The 19,228-nt window shown below is 41.6% G+C and overlaps 1 protein-coding gene across 3 annotated transcripts in view; it reads left to right on the top strand.

Annotated features, from left to right (window-relative positions):
- Positions 1-4,195: 4,195 nt before the first annotated feature.
- MYH15 (myosin heavy chain 15) overlaps positions 4,196-19,228 on the top strand; it is a 45,462-nt gene continuing 30,429 nt past the window's right edge. The window contains exons 1-14 of one of the 3 annotated variants that reach the window (XM_032679704.1): positions 4,196-4,335; positions 5,403-5,506; positions 6,019-6,162; positions 7,850-8,006; positions 9,453-9,480; positions 10,333-10,426; positions 11,609-11,629; positions 12,234-12,326; positions 13,783-13,846; positions 13,939-14,037; positions 15,873-15,976; positions 16,402-16,540; positions 17,129-17,247; positions 18,320-18,469. In XM_032679704.1, the coding sequence (XP_032535595.1) occupies positions 4,242-4,335; positions 5,403-5,506; positions 6,019-6,162; positions 7,850-8,006; positions 9,453-9,480; positions 10,333-10,426; positions 11,609-11,629; positions 12,234-12,326; positions 13,783-13,846; positions 13,939-14,037; positions 15,873-15,976; positions 16,402-16,540; positions 17,129-17,247; positions 18,320-18,469 (1,410 nt within the window). In that variant the 5' untranslated portion in view covers positions 4,196-4,241. The remainder of the gene's footprint in view (positions 4,336-5,402; positions 5,507-6,018; positions 6,163-7,849; positions 8,007-9,452; positions 9,481-10,332; positions 10,427-11,608; positions 11,630-12,233; positions 12,327-13,782; positions 13,847-13,938; positions 14,038-15,872; positions 15,977-16,401; positions 16,541-17,128; positions 17,248-18,319; positions 18,470-19,228) is intronic. The other 2 variants (XM_032679705.1, XM_032679706.1) reach the window with 2 other exon arrangements.

Below are 19,228 nucleotides of genomic sequence, written 5' to 3'. Positions count from 1 at the left end.
ATACCAAGTTACTAAAGCACTCAGATCCTCAGACCCGCCACATCAATCTTCTGTCTTTGAGCCCATCACTTCCATAAATTCCTGTTTCTTACAAACCTACTTTGTCTGTGCAACCTGTCCCTGTCCAGTCATCAGGGCAACAGCTTTAAAAATAGCAGACTCAGCATAGCAGACATTTTCCTTCTTGCCTGGTCAAAAACCAAACCACTTGTTCCTGTGGGTATCTAGGAATTCAATGAAACTGTGGATAAACTCCCTCCTCACTTCCTTGAAATTGACTTGTATAAAGCCCAAATATATTGTCTTCCCTTGTGTCCAACAAGCATTATCCACAATATTTATTTTCCTTCGTGCTTTTATATTCAGTTTATGACAGAACCAAAGGGAACATATATATCTACGCATGCTGGTAAAAGCAAATCAATCTGGCTGTGTCAGTTGTTTTGCTATTTATAGGTTGCAGTGAAATGAGACCTGAGTTACTTACGGTGCTTGTTTTACAGGAAAAATGAGTTCACAATAAGAAGGTCAGACATTGCCTAAACTTGGTCTCATAAATTAGTTTACTGAAGCAAAACACTCTCTAAAATTGATGCCTACTTTGTTCATTATTTGTGATTCACTTCACAGGCAGAATCAATACACTCTTAGTTCTGGGGAATACCTGTGTATGCCAAACCTGAGCCTATAGTCTTGGCTTTTAAACTCCTGGGGCCCAAGAAGGGGATTTAAAGCCCTGGACTGGGATATGAGAACCCACATCCTAGCTTTTTTGCTTGAAGGCAGTTTGGGTCATGTAACCAAACTCCCCTATCACTTATCCCTTGTGCAAGAAGCTTTGATTTTCTTATTCCAGGGGAGTTACGTCTCAATAGTCTTAATTTACACACGCACACACAAGCCCATGTTAATTAAGTTCTGAGGCACTTGGAAAAGCAATACTTGCCCCAGCGAAAACACAGAAGCAGGAAAAGCTTCTTCCATGAAGTCATGGAGCAAGAATGGTGTGGTGAGGGGCAGCCGGCAATGAGGAGAGTGTCTCTCCCCGCTGACATTCCTGCCCCCCTTCGTCAGGGCACAGCCACACGTGTCCCCGCCTTGGGCATTGTCTCCTCAGCTGGGACCCGGCGGACAAATATAGGCATGGAGGAAAACTGCTGATGCCTTTAAACAGTTATCACCAGTGACCTTGAGACAGGGACATATAAAGTCTGGACGAGGCGGAGTTGTGACACATTCTTTGTGCTCTCCAGGGTGAGTACCAACCTCTCTCACTTTTAAGTGCGGGTGCTGTGCTCTAACACTGTACCGTGGTTTTGATGGGACTAAGGTTTTCGTGTGGCCTAGTAGTAGTGTCAGTAAACATCTAGCCTATGTTAGTCATCCTAGGATGCTGCTTGAATGCTAGAATGGCAAGTACATGTTTCTTCTCTAACACCAGCACGTTCATTTAACCAACTGGAGTAACTGCTTAGGGAAGTGTCAGGTCCCTTGTAATTATGCATCTGGGTGGAATGATTAGCTAGTACCTGCAAGTCGTCTTTTCTGCCTTCTGTATCATCTGCAAGAGATGATGGCTTATGTAATTTGCAATTTTAAGCAGCTTGCTGGTCCAAGGCATTCATTAATCCAACCTGAGTCACAACCCTTGGAAAATTACTGGGCTCCCTTCAAAGCCAAGTGATGGCTGACGTTGTTGCCGTTGTGTTACTATCTGCCGCTAGTACTACGGTCTCTCTTCCAACAGTCCCAGCAGGAAAAGATGACGTCCCTCCTTTCCAAGACTGAATGCACCGTCAAATTGTCGGTGGTCCTCACCATGCCACTTAATTTCGTGCAACAGTATTGGCTTTCTACAGGGAGTAGGTGTTTTCGAGACTCTTCCACAACTGATATACAAGAGCTGGCTCTTTTTGTTGTTAGCTAGAACATCTTTAGCTTTAGCCTTGTCTTTCCTGAGTATTCTGAAATTTAAAAATAATCCTATGTCCATAACAAAACAAAATTTCCAATTTCTTCTATCTGGTGATGGATTTGCCTCACTGAGTTGTCTGCACCCACAAGGTGTGCGCTGCCTGGGCTCCAACCTCTGCCGTATCTCCAAACACACAGGCTGCTGAAGAAAAAGGGGTTCTCTCCCAGCTGCCATAGTGCTGCTTTACACCATAACATACTTGCCATAGTGGTTCATCTTGAATATGGGAGGATGGGGAAGAGACAAGAAGGTGATAGCTGAGTAACTGTCCCTAAGAGGTCTGCAAATGGAGCTAGGCTGCACAGAAGTGGTTCAGAGCACTTTAGCATGTATTATGACTTGTGAGAACCTGCCCTGAGTCCTAGAGATTAACACTGGAGTGGCCCCTCTGGCATTTGCACGTTTAATGTGAAATGACACTTATGTGCTCTAACGCTGTTCTGTTTAAATATATGAACTGATGTAATTTCATTGCTCCACTAGAACTGAGACACACTTAGAGAGGGAGAGAGACTCTGCCAGGCTGGTATTGAGTTGTGTCTCCAGCTGGGAATTTTGGTCAGTTCAGATCATGTTAAAATAATTGATACTTGTGCTTATGTGGGCCCTTAATCTTTAAAAAGATTAAGATTTAAAAGATTATTTCTAAGTCTACAAAAAATTAGGGTTAATTCTGAAGAAGAAAATTTTTGCTCTACAGCAAAAAGACAGAAGGTATCCAGCTTGTACTGCTGGATGTAACACTTTGGCAGCTCTGCTGTCTTAGGGCTTTACGTTCCCCAGGAGGAATGTGTTGGAAAAAAGCTGCCTTGGTTAGCGAGGAGTTTTTATTCCTACCAGGATTTTCTTAGAAATACATTGAATTAAATTTTGAAAGACTACAGTGTCTGTCTTGATAGAGGTCTCAAAAAATTGTCCAACTGCTCTGGATATTGCACGAGAATTTAAATAAAGGAAGAGATTATACCTGAGGGTCAGTTATACAGCTTTGAATAGTGATAGAATGATGTTTTGACTTTAAAGAAAAAAACACCTGAAATTCTAAAATTGTGTGTGTACACCTTTTAGCAGTGGAACTTCTTTTAGACATTCTCTGGACAGCACTTTGAGTAGTTTATGTAAGTGTGTGTGTGTGTGTGTGTAGTATTTATGTCTGTGTATGTAAAAAAACAACCAAACAACATATCTGTTTGATCACTTTAGAGAGTACAAAACAATCAAATTAATTACTTGGCAGTACAAACCCAGCAAATTAGTCTCACTGATACCCATATCCCCTGCCCTCTCTTTCATGATAAAAGGCTCCTAAACACCACGGCCTTGTCATTTGAGAAAACATGCATAGGTATTAAGCTGGACTAATATGCTCAAACTAATCTAAAACCAAAGCCCTTGCACCAATATTGCAGATACACTTGCTCTATGTCACGCGCTGCTGCAGGGGGAGACCTGGTCAATTCGGAGGTACCAGCAGCCTGGGAAGCTGCACCAGCACAGCAACTCCCCAGTCCGTGTTGGTCCTGTTTTTATTAACATGCTGATTCCTGCAATGAGAGGGGTGTCCTGCAGGGAGTAGAGCTGTTTCCAGCTCCGGTGCTGACTTTCTACAGCGAGAGCATGGGCATGTCCCTGGAGCCACATCAAGGGCATAACGCACACCCTTGCAGCAGTTCTCAGTGTGCAGCAGGGAAGTCTTGCTCCGTGTTTGCCAGAAAATGCCTGCCTGGGATGGTGCTCGAAGTGGCTGAGTGGCACAGCTCCAGGGAGACCGGCATGAGAGCATACCTCTGCTCCAGGCAATTTTGAAAGGGGTCAGAGGAGGCCCCTGCTAAGTAGTTTTTAAAATCACAGCTTCAAGTGGTCACAGCTTCAAGTGGTCCCTCCTGCTCCTAAGCACCATATGTGTCATGAAGAAGAGATAAAATTCTCCTGTGGAGATAACTGTGACCCATGTCGAGGTTTTTGAACCCTGCAAGATCTGAGTGACTTTAAATACGCTGAGCCAAGGAAGTGTTTAACTAAGGGTGCAGTATAGCTCCAAACCTGTGTATTTGTGATTCAAATTAATCATAAAACCAGGTATTTGTGATTCAAATTAATCATCACTTTGATCACCACCTGCCATGTTGTGCTGAGCATTTTATATTGCCTTGGATCTTTCACAAAATAGACGTTTGTCTGGGTTTTTCCCCCCCCCTCTTTCTTTGGTGGATCAGGTGCCTTTCTTTTTCCTCTGTGAGCTGTGCCACCTTGAATCCTTGCCAAGATGATGGTCGATATGTCAGAGTTTGGGGAGGCTGCTCCCTACCTCCGAAAGAGCGAGAAGGAGCTGATGAAGGCTCAGACTGTTGCCTTCGATGGTGAGTTGCAATACCTTTGTGCTGCCAGTGGCTGGTTAAGAGGGATGAGGGTTACATCCAAGTGTAGTTAAGGAAATGTAGAGCAAAGCAGGATGCAAAGCCTCCTTTGTCACTGCTGTGCTGCTGCTGCTGGAGGTAGCTGGTTCAACCAAGTTCTGGTTCCTTAATTTGGCAAAGCTATTAAAAAACTACAGATAGTACAAAATAAAAATAATCTCTGGTGAGTAATTATCTAGATTTAGAAGTGAGGTGTATCAATACTGCTCTGCTAAAAGGGGAATCATCTCTGTCATTTTGAAAGAAAAACAACAGACATTGATGTTTCAGTAATGAGAGATTCTGGGGCTTGACTAGATGTCTCGTTTGATTTACAGGCTGTATGACAATGTGATGATAGCTTTTAATTTTTCAGAATTTATTTTTCATGAAATGGGTTTATATGAGCCCTGAAGTTTAGTAGTAAGTGTGTAAATATGCCAATAACTTTAGCCTTTCACTATTCCCAATAGTTGCTGTAACTAAAGACCTAAAGTCTAGTGCACCTACTCCAAACTCTAAAAAGGTACATACATAACTCAATGTAGGTTATTAATATTGCTGTTTTTCAACACAAACCTCAGAAAAAATATGAAGGAATAAGGTTAAATCTGATGGCTGGCAGGCAAATAATGTGGGTTGAATTCCTTGCGCAATTTGAAATTCTCTGTGTGACTTTTTAGCTTACGCCTTAATTTGGGCTTAGATCTCAGTTTCTCCATCTGCACACTGGTGATAATGATTATGGATTTCCCGTGGAGGCTGAGGCTTAGCCAGCATTAGTGAAATATTTTGACACCTTGTGTTGGAAGGATCTAGAGGAAGCTGAGCCGTAGTTTCAAAGGGAGACAACATTTGGGAGCCCTACTCCTTTTGCTTCATCAGGCAGTTTCCCAGCACTGCCAATCTGTTGCAATGCCAGAGGTTTTGTGTCACTTGTGCAGAAAAAGTAACCCAGAAATCTCACTTAGGTAGGCATAGCATTACTGCTTGATGCAAGCCTGTAAACCCTCAATCTCCACAATTCGCAGGGAAGAAGAAATGTTGGGTTCCTGATGAAAAGAAAGCTTACGTTGAAGCTGAAATTACAGAAAGCAGCGAAGGCAAAGTGACTGTGCAGACAACGGATGGAAGGGTACAAAACTGGTTTTGTCTGATCTGTGACTAACAAGGCCAGAGCTGCAAGCTCCAGAATTTCCCTGTCTTAGTTTAAGCTCAGTTGCCTGTTTCATGAAATGGGCTGTGAAAGGGAAGCCCCAGTAAGTGGTACCACATCAGGATAAGATAACACTGAGAAAACCACCAAGGGAAAACCAGTGATACAGTGGTGGGTAGTCGATCGTCAGCCACCACACAGCTGTGGGCAGTCTGTGCCTGGAGGTTTGCTACCAGTTCTGGTTTGGTCCCCACAGGCAAAACCCAGGCTGTAGCTGCTCCTTTTGCAGCCATACCATCACGTTTCTTACTTTTGTCATCTCAGCCTTCCCCCATGCTTCTGATATCTGTGTAAACAAATGATATTATGTATTGACTGAGCTGGAGAACTTCCCTCTACAGGGGGAAATATATATTTTCTCCTGTAAGGTGTGTGAAGCAACAGAAAATCCCCGTGTTTTCCAGTGTTTCTGTACTTATTTGTCTTTGCAGACCATGACTATAAAAGAAGATGACGTGCAGACAATGAACCCTCCCAAATTCGACATGATCGAGGACATGTCTATGCTGACCCACCTGAACGAGGCGTCTGTGCTGTACAATCTGAGAAAGCGCTACAGCAACTGGATGATCTACGTAAGGGCCAGCACAGGGTGTATTTAGCCGCCTGCATTTAAAGTCCGGACTTCATGTTTGAATGTGTTGTGTTTTTCATATTTGTTTTACAACTTTGATAAGTCACAGAACTGAGGGTCTTGCTCGTCTTTTCAAGGAAGAAGTTGCTCAGAGCTGGCACGTGCCTGAATACAGACGAAATCAAATTAATAAGATGGTGCATAGCTCCTTGGTTTTGCTTGCTTGCCTAGGAGAGGTGTGGTGTGGGACATATTTTCTTCTATCAAGGCATTGGGGAGACCCAGTTTATTCTTCATCTTCTCATACTAATCTATGTCAACACCAGCCATGGGGATTTCTTTGCTAAGAAACTGCCTCAAGCTTAGAGTTCTTTACAAACATAACTTCTTTAAAGTATGAGCCTTTCTATCTTAGTTTAGTAGTTATATGCCCTTCATTTTCAGTGCTAACATCTGTCTTGTTTCATTCTGATCTTTCCCTTTGTTCTGTATCTTTCCCATGACATGATTAGCATAATTTCTGTCAGCACCAGAACAAGTTTCAGTAGAATCTAATTTTAAAGGGCCAGAATTTTGCTCTCAGCTTGCTGCATTCAATTGTGTTGGAAATCAGTCAGAGGAATCTATTGATTTTCCAGCCAATCTCTGCTCTGACTTTTGGTGTTCATCAGAAGAGTAAATCCAACTTTTTCCCATTTAAATTCTGATTGTCAAACACTTTCTGCATTTCTCTAATAATCCTTTTACGGACGTGTATGGCCTAAAGCACAGCTTTGTTTGTAGATCAGTATAGGTAGAAAGTTAAATTTGGCATCTTGCTTTAATCCATTTTCTGGTTGGGGTTTATTGTTTTTCTTGTAGAAAACAGGACTGAGGACTCATGCCAAGACCTAATGCTATTTTTAAAGGAAAAGACCTAGATTTCACCTGAAACTTTTAGAATTTAACTGAGCTAATTAATCTATGTGCACATAGTGATTGTGCCCATATAACAACTGGGTTTCTTTGAAGATTTTTGCCTCAAGGTGGACTAAGTACCTGCTGACACCAATCCCCTGAGGTTACAACTGGAAGCTCATTTTTCCTCAGAATATCCAGGCCCCAGTGAACTTGGACTGTTGATAGTCCAAAGAACATCTACAAAGATAAATTTTTACGAACTGTGTTTCTCCAAAAGCTGAAAAAAGCTCCACATCTTTGGATTATAACCCTACGAAGTTGTTTTCTCTTTGAACGTCCACCAGAAATTGTCCAAAGGTGCTCACATGAAAATAATAATGAGAGGCTTTTTTCTCCTCCTAAGAATGGAATTCAAATGGGAAAACTGTAACTTTCCATCACAATGCCCATTTTCAAGAGGAAACAACTCTTGTGGGGTAGCAAGGCAGAAAATCAGATGTGGGTCTATTTGCTGCTCCTTTGTTTTACTGAAAGGGATGTTTCCGTTTCTGGTTGACATCCCAAAACCACTTTTCTCCTTTTGAAAACTTCCATATCTGTAGTTTTGGTATCGATTGCCATTAGAAAGTCAATTAGCAGACCAGTATCTTCAGAAATTCAAATCGAAGGCTGAAATCCAAATCCAAATCAGAAGCTGGCAACACCAGGTCCTGCTTGGTTAACTATGACTTTTTACTTATTCACTGGAAGGGTTTCTTTTTCTACTCTTATTTTGTGTTCCTCTCTAGACCTATTCCGGTTTGTTCTGCGTGACTATAAATCCCTACAAGTGGTTGCCTGTCTACAAGTCGGAGGTTGTTGCTGCCTACAAAGGGAAGAGGCGCTCAGAGGCTCCTCCCCACATCTTCTCCATCGCTGATAACGCGTACCACGACATGCTGAGGAGTAAGTGACACTGTTTGCTCTCACACTGGGTTTTGCTTTAATTAGCTGATGGGGTTGTACTGGATGGAAGTTTGTGAGAGCTTTTGCAACATGTAACAAACGTGAAAATACTCTTCAAGCAACGGGGCTTGGCAGTCTGCTGATTTTTGTTGTGTGTGTGTATCTCTCTCTCTCTCTCTCTCTCTCTCTCTCTCTCTCTCTCTCTCTCTCTCTTATTTTTTCTTAAACCCCCCTGCCTTTTCCAGTGGTACTTCTGGTAACAGTAAGCTCCGTACATGGATTTATCTGTAAGGTGCACAAATTTAGCTGTCTAATCTGGGTGAATCCATATCCAGAAGTAGTTGTAACAGAAACGGGCCCATGTCCCAAACGTCTGTGTTTTCCCAACCTCAAAAATACACTTACTGTTAGTTTAGGCTCTGTATTCTAACACTGATAAGATGTATGCATTCCAAGGTTAGTGAAGGCCAGCTAACGAGGATGCTGTGGGCACCTCACTTGCACAAACTTGCCACGGCTCATTGTCACACCACGTGCTGTGGCTCTGGGCATCAGTTCTGTGGCACTGAACCTCCGCTTTCCCTGTGGAATTTTCTCACCCTGACCCTCAAGTTACTGGGAAAAAAAAAAAGAGTTTATCAGCAGGGGGCAGCAGCAGTGTGTTAACACCAGGTCCTGCGAGGCGGCAGCGTAAATCCCTAAGAGGCTTGACTGGAACACATTCTGCCGTTACCTGATTTTAATAAAATGGAAAGTGCCTCAGCTGTGAGGGGACAGAAAGTGCTGGGCAGAGGGGATGTGTGTGTGGCTACAGAGAAAAGCCCTTTTATCAGATAAGACTATCCAATATGTAGCCTGCCATGATGACTGGGATTTTAAAAAGAAAAGAGGAATTGAGGTGCAGTGACTTGGGAAACTGCCATGATTTAGCATTTGCTGAACTTAATTAATAATATATTAACTTTACAAAGTGTTCTAATAATTGCTTGTTTCTGATCAGGCCATTAGGCCTGGACAATCACTTGCTTCATTCCAGCATTGTAAGGAGTGGCCTGTGAAAAACCAGCAAAATTACTTTGTTGGTCTGGTATTTAAGGAGCAGAAGGGTCAGATGAGAGCAAAGACACGCCCAGGAGTAAGATAAGAAACGTTTTGGTAACAGGAAATTACTTTCTTTATTATAGTTTCCCAGACACAGGAGAATGTATATGATTCACAGGTCTTTAATACTGATTTGGACAAAACTCAAGAGAGGTATTAAGGGCAGGGCTTTCACTGAAGGAGGTCATTCGAGGTGATACTAGTTTTTATCTTTCTGTCTCTGCTTCATGTGATTCTCTACCGTCCTTGAAGGACTGATTCTGGAGTAGTTAGTACTCATTTACAATTATAATAAGCAATTTGCACACCCTATTAAGTTTGTCTCCTTTTTTTCCTCCTCCACAGATCGGGAGAATCAGTCTATGCTGATCACGTAAGTGTTTCTTTTTTGACTGATATGAGACTCTGTTGCCTGTGAGAAACTCTGAAGAAAAAGAAACCTGAAGTAAAATACAAGTTGACTCCTGAAATCTCAGCTAAATCACCTGGAACTTGATTGAAGTCGAGTAACTGGCAATTTGGCCACCTGCTGGTTAACTTGAGCTCCATGAGAAACTAAGGGTTTGGGGGAGGTTGGCCCATTTCTGATCCCCATCCAGTGTTCATTCCAAGAAAGTATGACAACTCGGTAGGCAGTCAGAGAAGCTTCTTCCAGGGTTAGCCCTGTTGCAGCTGCCCTCTTCAGAACACAGAGGAGTCCTTCTTTTCAGTGTGGTTGCTCTTGCTGCAAATTATATTTAAGAATGTTATGTAGATGCATCGAAAGAGAGGGAAATGACCAAGGTAGAGAAGAAGAGGTGTGCCATTTACTGGCAAGCATGAAAGTTGGAGACTTGAGAGTGTCTCTACACAGCCATATGTGTTCCTGGGTAATGCTGGCAAATTATTGCAGCTTTGCTGTACTTTTTCTAACTCATTAGCTGTATATAGGTCTACCTCAGAAGTTTGCAATAAAACTTCAAGGCTTAAAGAAATCTCAGCAGGTTTGGACTGGACTTCTGAACCCAGTCACAGTGAAGAGTGAGCCACTGCTATTACAGGAATTCACCTCTTCATTCAGTCAACTTGATGTGATTTCCATGGAAATGGCCAAACAACAGGCTGCAGACATTGGAGCCAGTGATTCTGAGAATAACCTTGAGGGGAGGAACTGGCTGGAAAGGGGTTGAAAGGATGAGTTACAGCTGTTTGAGCAATGCCTATGTTGACTTCCTCCTTCCTCTAGCGGAGAATCTGGTGCTGGCAAGACTGTCAACACGAAACGTGTCATCCAGTACTTTGCCACAGTGGCAGCCCTGGGTGAAACTGGTAAAAAGAACGTAAGTCTGCCAGTGGCTGTCTTATTTCAGGCTCCCCAGGTTCCCTTGTTGTGTACAACTAACCTCACGAGCTGCAGTACTGACAGCATGCTGTTCTGAAGGTAGAGAGGCAATGCACAGATGAACTTGCCACACTCCAGATGGAGCAGAAAACCCTCTCCCGTTTCTGGACAGTTGTTTGTTGCTGCTGCTCTTTTTTCCAGGAGTTTTAGGTTTTGTGTGTGCTAAATTTGCTTCTGATTGTGGTCAGAAGATGGGGAGACTGTAAAGATTAAGAAATTTTTTTTCATAAGGAAAATAGTCTTCAAAAAGACTAGAATTATAACTTCTCAACAAAATGTCTGTTGTGGTGAAAGCTTTTCTTTATTCACCAAACAATAGGAATGTTTTGACAAAAGATTTTTTTTTTCAATCAGCTTTTCTGTATCTCTGTTTGGATAAGTGCTGTTTTTCTTATAAGTGCTCTCTAAGGTTATAGTGAATACTGTATTCATGCTACTTTTCATCTTGTGTTGCTATGAGCTTCATTGCACTTGAAGGCTCAGTGCTCTTGCATGGTGAATTAACTGACTTTTATGACCTGTACTTGTAAGACCAAAATTTCAGCCAGGCTTTGAGTCTATACACATAACTCACCATCAAAGTCTAATACACATTCATCTGAGGCCTGCAAGGCTTTCTTAACAAATGACTGAGTGATCCAGAGCCAGCTTTCTGCATGCAAATGTGGTTGGTGCTCATGGTGGTTTCGCTCTGGAGATGAAGGAACCAATGAACCAAAACACCAACTAACTGGACAGGGAAAGGAGACTGCTGCCAGATGGCAAGAATAAAAGGGTGTAAATTCAAACAGACAGGTTTTAGGCAATGAGATCATGCTGCACTCAAAATTTTGGATTATTTGGGGGAAAAAAGGGTGATGATAATGAAAATAAAATGCAATCTGGGCTGATAAACTACATGGAACATCTTCCAGCTTCAATATCTGTTATTTGCACCATTGTGATGTATGGTTAATACAAAGTAACTGCCACACATGATTTTTGAAGGCTTCAAAAACTACTACTGGTGTGTTGGTGCTCACAAGACAGCTAACCTTGCTAATCTTTATCTTTTGTATTGTTCTTCATTTTAATATTTACATTCTCTCTTTTTTTTTTCCTCTCCTTTCTACTTTACCAGCAACCCTCTACCAAAACCGGGGTAAGTCATCAGCTTTGCTATTTCACCTTTTCCATGCCAAAATGGTACTGGGCTCTGTCAGATGTGTCACAAACCTCAGCATTTCACTTTGTGTGGTTCCCCCAGCGAAGCATCCCCGGAGCCCAGGCAGACAAAGTCATTCGCTTCAGCAAACTGAAGTCTGTGCGAGTGACAGTTAAAGCTTTTCTCATCCCCCAAAATCCCAAATACTACAAGCTCTGAGTGCTTTCAAATCCAATGCATTCTAGTGCTTGTCACTGTCTTCTATAGCCCTCTCCTACACACATTGACGCCAATGTCCCCACGTGCTCCACAGTACACAGAAGATACAGTGACTTCTTTTGCATGCAGATGGCACAAGATGTGAAAGATACAAAGCAAAACAGTAGGAAGCAGCAGAATGTTTGAGGCCTTTTAAGCACTTATAATTGCCTGATGACCTTGCTGTTATGCCATTCACACTGTGCCACCCCTGGGGTGAAGCTAAATAAATCACTTTGCTATAGAGGCTCCACTCTGTAAGTGAATGCATGGCTGAGGTATAGTTGACAGCTGACTCTGTGGCCTGTATGTTTCTCAATAGTATTTCAATCTTGATTCCTAGGGAACCTTGGAGGATCAAATCATTCAAGCAAACCCAGCCCTAGAAGCTTTTGGAAATGCCAAAACCCTGAGAAACGACAATTCCTCACGTTTTGTAAGTCTGTAACATAACGCAGTGTTATCTAATTCAACAATGGCCAGTTAATAATATCTCTGTCATAAGCCCTTCATAAATTGCTTCACATTTTACCCAGTAATATGATTGGATTTCCACACAGAGAATGACTAAATAGAATCTAACAAAAACAAAAACAAGCAAACAAGCAACAACAAAAATCAACCAAAAAATCCAAAAAAACCCCCCAAACACACAAAAAACCCCAACACCTAAAAACAAACCTACTGAAAGGATTGAAAAATAAAAAGGAACAAAGAAAGATCCGCCCTGAATAATTGTTTAAAATGTTTAAATTGTTTAAAATTAACAGGAGACAAGTAAAGCCCAGTTTTAGGAAGGGCATATCTTCTGAACAGTAAGGGCATATCTTCTCTAGGACTGCCTCTGCTATATAGTCTTATTTTCCTACCATATTTTCCTCTAGCCTAAATCACTCCCCTTCCTATAATAACACTACTTCATCACTAAGTATCAGAAATCCACAACAGTCCCTGCTCCATTTGACATCATACCTCTCTGCAGACCCACACATGCAGCAGTACTCCTACTTTTGATTCATAACATCTACCTTTTTGGCTCAGTAAGCTCCCCCTGCTTGTCCCTCATTGCTGACATGACCTTGGGACTCTCCTCCTTTCAATTAGGCTTGCAGGAGAGCAATAGTTTGGGAGCTCTGCCTCTGCCACATTTGGTTGACATTGGCTCAGAAGTCCAAAAAGAATGGCATGAGGACGACAGCCTGAGTTTGGAGCCCATGCTTCCCTAACAAAGCTAGTTAAAAATTTAATTGGAAGGTGTGGTTTTAAGCATCTGTGGAAAGCTACACAACTGTGTAAGGAGCTTGTCAGCTGGAACAGAAATTAAGCTACATAATTGTACAAGGAGCTTATCAGTTGGAACAGAAATTAATTATTTTAAAAAGTTTATGTGTTTGAATATGAGAAACTAAATGAAAACTACTAATTTTTTATGAATTGGGATGGATTAATATGCAAATTTAATGGGCAAAGCCATGTAAAATCACACCACCCTTCTGACATAAGTAGCTGCGTATAATTTAGGACTGCAAATGAGGAGAAGCCAAAGAAAGGAGCTTGTGTCTCTTAAGTCCAGGCTTATTGCTCTGAGTACTGTGTTACAGTAAACCTGCATCATGAAACTGGAAGCAGTGTGCTTTCCTGTATCTTAGCCTGGAGATAAGTGTACTGTTATCCTTTCTCTGCAAGCAGATTACGTGGCTATATGTACAGAATTAGACTTGGAGAAGAACAGTATCATTGCTGGATATTTCTCATTGAAAATCCGTCTGTGCAAATCCAAGGAGTTGGCATGAACTGATTCTTTGGGCCAAATGATTGCCGTCAAGCAGCATCTTTTGTTTCCCTTTGTGTATATTATATGCACTAATTAGAATATTCTTCTTGTGAATTAGGGTAAATTTATCCGAATCCATTTTGGAACTACAGGCAAGCTGTCATCTGCTGATATTGAGATTTGTAAGCAGAAAACTCTCTCCTTTTTAAAAATACAGTTGCTCACCTGAAAGCTCTGAGAGCCTTTCTCACTGAATTTTCCTTTGTGCAACTAGATCTATTGGAGAAGTCCCGAGTGATTTTCCAGCAACCCGGTGAAAGAGACTATCACATCTTCTACCAAATCCTGTCAGGAAAGAAACCGGAGCTACTAGGTAAGCATTATGTGGATCCAAGGCCTTTAAGAACCAACCTTCAACTGAATGGACAGTGGCTAAGGAGGGGTTGGGGGCAAACTCATGTGCAGAAAGGCCCTTACACTTCTACTTGATGAAACTGAACTTCCACAGTCAAATACAATCTTTCAGAGATACTGTTCCAGTGGCAGCAACAGAGACCATTTTTCTAAAGTTTAAGACTTTTAAAACATAGCAGAATAAAGGCAAAAAGTGTCACACTGAATTTCTGTAATCCAAGGTCTCAAAACATCTGGAAAATGCTATGCCTCCAAAAGCATTTGTGGTGATAAAACTTTAATTATCCAGATTTTCCCATATGAGAAGATCTGCTTATAGGTCTATGAAGAAAAGTTAGTTTCCTCTTTCTGCCCCAAGTGACAAAACTGGCATCCCAGCATGTTGTGTAGCAGGAGAGAATGTTCAAAGCTGCTTGCTGCTGATTATGTGGTGATTACCCCTTTCAAGATTCCCCTGGCTAAATGTGGTCCCACAGATCCACTGCAGAAGGGCAGAGAGCAGCTGAGGTCTCTGCTGCTGTCTCCTAATGCTTTGAATAAAACCTTCCCTAGTTATTTAAGCGATGTGGTTTGCTGGCTTCAATTTGTGCTCTGAAGGAACATATTTTATGAAACACATTGTGGAGTCACTTTATTGCTCTTCTAAACTCCCACTAGGCCATAGCAACCATGATCTCTTTTGAAGTCTTATTATCCTGACAGTGCTTAGTCAAGTCCCTAACACTCTTAGCTTTATGTGGCCTAATTAATGACAATTACATTACGGGAAAGATTTCAAGGAAGCTTTGCACTGAGATTCCTGTGAGAATCCCTGTGCTGGGAAAACATGCTCTTTCTCATAAACTGTCTGTATACTCTACAACAGCACACACCTTTCTGGCCAGCATGAGCAAGTCTGCAGGCTCTTAAAGAGGCTGAAAGCAACAGGGACTTCTGTTTTGTAGACCAGAAATGTATGTGCTTGTATATAAACATATACATATCTAAATATGGATAAGTATAAATACCAATAAGTATAGACAAGTATAAAGGTAGGTAAATGAATATATAACATAGTGACTACGTAGCAAAGTGAGATAGGTTTATAGACAATAAGATTTTATATAAACATATATTGATAGACATATTTACATGCATACATGCATATTTGGACATGTAGGAATGTGTGCATGTATACAAAAGATTGAAATCCATACCAAACCTTGGTCTGCTGAACATGGGAGAAACTTTCTGTTGATTTAAGGAAGCAGATCTCTGCCTGTAGTTTTGAAGCCAGCTAGCTTTCTAGAAAATAACTCTGCATTTGTGGGTTTTGATGTGAAGGCAAAGGAAAAAGAAGAGAGAGAGCAAGCCATATTCAGACTTTTGTCTTCTGCAAAGAGTGATGGAAGTCACTATTTTGTGAGTCTGTTATAAAAAGGGGGAAACTATGCCCGCCCTTCTTGTCTTGGATCATATGTCTCTCTACTTAGATGATGTTTTTACTCCTACAGGCACACAAGGCAGAAAGCAGGGCTATACAGGAAATTACAAACTCAATATACTACAATACATGCTTAATAGATGTGTATGCAGTATTTCCATATTTTTATTCACACTTTCTCTAAATTGTCATCTTCAGACTAAAACAGTAGAATAAGAGAGTTGGTTGCTGCCCTGCAGTTGTTGAAAAAAACCCCAACCAAACAGCCCAGTTGTGCAGAGCAAAATGCATGTTCCTGTTGATTTTTTTATCTCCATCTTTGAAGTTAACCTGAATGGATGGCAGTTTTGACCTTGGCAGTTCTTTTACAGATATGCTACTGATATCTACCAACCCATATGACTACCACTTTTGCTCCCAAGGAGTAGTTACGGTGGACAACTTGGATGATGGAGAAGAATTGTTGGCAACAGATGTAAGCCTGCATGGATTTGACTTTGGGTTCTGTAGATCGGGTGCATGTGGGGAGGAAGATCTCTGGGAGGAGCCTAACTTCTGTCACTGGAACTACTAAAGAGAAAGCAGAAATGGATCTTAATTTTATTCATACTGTGGGGTCATGAGGACTGGTAGACTATTATGCTTTTGAATCTGGCCTTACTCCATGTGCCCATGGGCACAATGTTCTTTGAATTTTAATTTATAAAATGCTGGATAAAGGGAACTGTTCCCCCACTCCCAGCCACTGCTGGGTCTTCAGGGTGTTCCAGGGGCTGCTTTGGGTGATAACATTCTTCAGCAAAATAGTAATATCTGCCAGCAAAGGTAGATTGTGGGGCTGCAAAACACCATTGCTTTTGAGTAGAGAAGTGAAAAAATACCTGTGTTTCCTTTTCACAGCAAGCCATGGACATCTTGGGATTTGTGCCCGATGAGAAGTCTGGTTCCTACAAGCTCACAGGTGCCATCATGCACTTTGGGAATATGAAATTCAAACAGAGACCCAGAGAAGAGCAGGCAGAGGCTGATGGCACTGAAAGTAAGAATAACACCTAAAATTACTCCTCACCTTCAACACTCTGGCATGTATCAGGCAGTGTGCTGAGGAAGCAGCAGCCTGTTTGCTTTGTTCTTGCACATTGTAGCTCCTGCTCAATCAAGAGTGCTCCTGCTTTATTTGTGGCAGGCTTGGTGAGTGGTGGGTAACCTTACTCAGCAGAAGGTGAACATGCACAGACCAGCAGGATCAAATTCCCTTTTTGAGACCATTTGCACAAAATGGCTGTAAAATGTTGCTGCCTTAGCTTTCTCTTTCCTGTCTGCAAGTCTTGCTTCTTTACTTTCTCTTGCACCTGAAACTATCTACAATCAGTGTGGAGATATGTTCTTTTCCCTAAATTTGAAGAGTTTTTTAAGTGTGATTCTTGCAGCAATTGGGGTATAGTTAGATGATCTTCTCTACCACAATGGAGAGTACAGGTACACCTAACACAAATCATTAAAAGACCAAGGTCTTTATCCAATTTCTCTTTGGAAGTGGATGTACTCCATTTTATTTTTTTTTTCGACTAGGCTTGTTTCCATGTAGAAGTTTAAAGCCAGTTGAAACCTTGTTTCTCTTGACCAGGTGCTGACAAAGCTGCCTACCTGATGGGAATCAACTCCTCAGATTTGATTAAGGGTTTGTTGCACCCTAGAGTGAAAGTTGGCAACGAGTATGTGACCAAAGGTCAAAGTGTTGAACAGGTAAGGTGAAGCTTTCAGGATACTTGGTAACCTGCCCTGCAAGCCTTCAGAATTCATCTGTTAGATCTTACAGAGACAGAAAACTGCTAGAAATATTAACATGAGCCTCCAGTACTTGTTCTCATTTTATATCCCTAAACTTGATGGAATAGACAGTGAAAGTGAGGGAAACTGGTAAGGAGACTGACAAAGGAATAATGGCCAGCACTGCCTTTGATAGGATTGTTTTTCTGATGTGTCAGTAGCAGCCACTCTAGGAAACCAGGTGCAGTAAAACCACATGGGTATTTATATCTAATTCTGGATGAGAATAGTTACCTGGAAGAGTTGAGCCATGGATTATTTATTCACTCATCACTCATTCATTATTAATGTAATTTTAAGCTCTGTGTGACCTCAATCAGCTAAAGGCAATATCCACTTAAAGGTATCTCTTAATTTAGGGAGGGAAAAAAGTCCTTGGGTTAGCACTGCTGCAGCTGTAGAAGATACTGCAGCATTTTGGTTACAATGAAAGTTGTTGTTTGAAGACAGGCTGAGAAACTATAAAACTGCTGCAGAGAGGTCTGTCCGAATGGTGTAGTTGTACATGGGCTAAAGAGGAGACTTTAGACAGTCTTTTCCTATTGCTCATGCTGTTGCATCCCTCAAAAATTAGAAGCAAATGGCAGTGAGCAACCTGAGCACAGACCTCACCCCCTATTCTGGCAGTAGCTCTGGGACATCATGGTTGGCATCTGGCATGTGAGCTTTCTGGTACCTAACTTCTAGAAGTATAAGGGAATAAATCATTTGCAACTTGCTGTCCAGCTTATTCCAAAGAGGTGCTTTAAGAGCACTTTATGTACGTTAGTATACACACATATATACATAGCAATAATTTGAAAAAAATTTAGCAGATATAATAGGAGAAGCTGGGTGTTGTATTAAGTATGCCCTGGTGATTATAAGAACCATTGTGAAATTTCATTTAAACTGTAAGCAGACGTTGAAACAGGCTACTGCATTGAAATCCTTGTTTTCCACAGTGGATTTTGTCTCACACAGTGGTATTTTGAAACATGTATTTTAGGTTTTGTATGCTGTTGGTGCCTTATCTAAGGCAGTGTATGATCGAATGTTCAAATGGCTGGTGGTCCGTATCAACAAGACCTTGGACACTAAGCTGCCAAGACAGTTCTTCATTGGAGTCCTGGATATTGCTGGGTTTGAAATCTTTGATGTGAGTATTAATGTGTGAGGATGTGGTGGAAGGACATAAAAGATGTCAAACGTCAGCTGCTGGGTGGGTATTCCTTTTTCTAAATGAACAGGAGGCAAAGTGCTGAGAAAGCCTTAAAGCATATAGTGTATATGATTTTCTACGGGTTTTTTTCATGAACATATGTAAAAACCATTCAGCATTTAGCACAGCTGGACTCGCCAGTAGTTCCTGGGGACAACGTCTCACATGCCTTGGGTTGTTTCTGGGAGAATGTATTGTTCCCATTCTTTCTTTTTTAGAGAAAGCATCTTTTATAGGGTTTGATATTCCTTCCTCTTTGTATCTCAATATAAGATATATCTTCATATCAACGTAAGAAAGAAAGTTTTTACACTGGGAACAATCATGCACTGAAACAGCCTCCCCAGGGCTTGGTAGAGCCCCCATCACTGGAGGTTTTCAACAAGCCATACAGAGCACAGGGTTTCCTTCCAATCTGGGTTGTTCTGTTTTTCTATCATTGCTGTACAGGAGTGTATGTGAGAAAGGCATGTCACAGCTCTTGTTTCTCAGAATCCATTCCTGAAGATAAGTACTTAATGCTGTTGCTGCTACATGTTGCTCTCCATACATGCAGAGCAAAAAATGCATTGCTCTGCTTTACAGGACTGGTGTGGCATGCTGCTGAAGGAAAGGCATGTGCATCCTGAGAGACCTGAACAAATGTGGGCTGCTGACTGTCTGATATTGAACTCCCTCCTCCCTTGCCTTCGGTCT

This window comes from Chiroxiphia lanceolata, chromosome 2 (assembly GCF_009829145.1).
Source record: "Chiroxiphia lanceolata isolate bChiLan1 chromosome 2, bChiLan1.pri, whole genome shotgun sequence".
Lineage (NCBI taxonomy): Eukaryota > Metazoa > Chordata > Aves > Passeriformes > Pipridae > Chiroxiphia > Chiroxiphia lanceolata.
The sequence above is the reverse complement of the archived record's forward strand: the minus strand, read 5'-3'. Positions and strand labels throughout refer to the sequence as shown.